This window comes from Condylura cristata, unplaced genomic scaffold (genome assembly GCF_000260355.1).
Source record: "Condylura cristata isolate star-nosed mole 26May11 unplaced genomic scaffold, ConCri1.0 scaffold00060, whole genome shotgun sequence".
NCBI lineage: Eukaryota > Metazoa > Chordata > Mammalia > Eulipotyphla > Talpidae > Condylura > Condylura cristata.
In genome coordinates this window covers 820,934-822,401 of record NW_004567161.1, presented here as the reverse complement: position 1 = coordinate 822,401, position 1,468 = coordinate 820,934, and the positions used below count along the sequence as shown (strand labels likewise).

The 1,468-nt window shown below is 68.5% G+C and overlaps 1 protein-coding gene across 1 annotated transcript in view; it reads right to left on the bottom strand.

Annotated features, from left to right (window-relative positions):
- DNAH17 (dynein, axonemal, heavy chain 17) overlaps positions 1 to 1,468 on the bottom strand; it is a gene marked incomplete at its 3' end in the record, with an annotated part of 54,504 nt that overhangs the window by 19,664 nt on the left and 33,372 nt on the right. Inside the window, exons 10-13 of the mRNA XM_012734579.1 lie at positions 1,232 to 1,405; positions 893 to 1,100; positions 460 to 625; positions 231 to 333 (exon numbers count right to left, since the gene is read on the bottom strand). Of these exons, the coding sequence (XP_012590033.1) occupies positions 231 to 333; positions 460 to 625; positions 893 to 1,100; positions 1,232 to 1,405 (651 nt within the window). The remainder of the gene's footprint in view (positions 1 to 230; positions 334 to 459; positions 626 to 892; positions 1,101 to 1,231; positions 1,406 to 1,468) is intronic.

The following is a 1,468-nucleotide window of genomic DNA, read 5'->3' as shown; positions in this document are numbered from 1 at the left end:
CGGCCAGTTTGTGTCTGGGCCCAGACCCGCCGGCATCTGCATCTCACTGCCGGACGTGGCAGCTCTCAGGGGCCGTGGCGGGGTGGGGGCTGGGTGACCGCTCGGCTCGCCCAGGCCTCCGGGGGCTCCTGATGCCTTCTGCAGCCTGGGGAGCCCTCCCGAGCGCCCCCCCGGCCGGCGCCGCCACCTCCCGGCTCACACCAGGCTCCGACCTGCCTGACCCTGCTGACCTGGAGTCGGGGGTCGATGGTGAAGGACCCGGAAGTGGGGTTCATGCAAGCCACGTACTGACAGTTGTGGATGTCCTTGAGCGTCAGCTTCTGTCTGTCGTACCTGTGGGGAGACCACCGTCCTGGGGGAGCCCCCCCCGTGCTCCCCAGCAATGACGCCTTGGGGCGGAACAAAACAAACTGGGCGGTGTTGTGGCCTGGGACTCGGGGTGAGGCAGGGACAACGCACCAGTGCCCGTGGTCCATGTGCTGCCGGATGAGGGTGTGCGGGGCCACCGTCCCGTACTTGTCCACCTCGGGCATGTTCATGTCGTCGATGAAGTAGACCAGCTTCTTGGTGCCCGGCGGCCCGTAGTTCCGCCCTGATTTCTTCTCCAGTGGTTTTTCCAGAACCCCTAGAGCCATGACCAGGCACTGGGTGATCTCAGACCCACCCTACAGCCCAGCCCCCCTCTGCACCCCCACTTGGTCTCACCATCACTCCAGCCCAGCCCTTCCTCCCCTTCCCGGCCCCGCCCCCACCCTGGCCCCGCCCCTATAGGCCCCTCCCCTCCCCTGACGCTGGTTCCCGGTCCCGCCCTTTCCCCGCCTCCGGTCCCGCCCCGGCCCCGCCCCGGCCCCTCCTGGCCCCACCGGCCGGCCACCGGCAGCCTGGGCCTCACCCTGCAGCATGGCCGAGGTGGTGTAGAAGTTGAAGGGCACCGCCTGCACCAGGTAGTCGTCGGTGTTGAGGCTCTCCAGCTTGTCCCCCATCAGCACCGACTTGCCGGTCCCCGCGTTCCCCACCAGCATCACGGGCCACGACTTCTCCATGAGCAGGTCCATGAAGTAGCGGATGCGGATGGTCTCCGCGGTGTGCACGAGGGAGGCCTGCGGGGCGGGGCCTGGCCACTTCCCTGCGGTGCCGCCGGCCGGGCGGTGGCCTCACCCCACGCCTCACCCAGGTGCCACCGCGGGCCGAGCCCGGTCCGTGCCGGTGGCCTCGCGCTCGGGGGACGTACCTGCAGGGGGACGTCAGGGTCCAGCTCGAAGGAGGGCACCTTGTCCGTCCAGGGCAGGAACTTCTTGGTGTCGGGGTCTATGTAGTAGTCGAAGATGGTCCCCTGCGAGGGGAACTTGATGGTCTTGAACTCGTTGATCCACCACCTGCTGAACTCCACTCGGTAGTCCACAAGCTGTGGGAAAGCCAAAGGGCACGGGAGACCGGCCGCTAGGCGGCGGCGGCGGCGGCCTGCGGG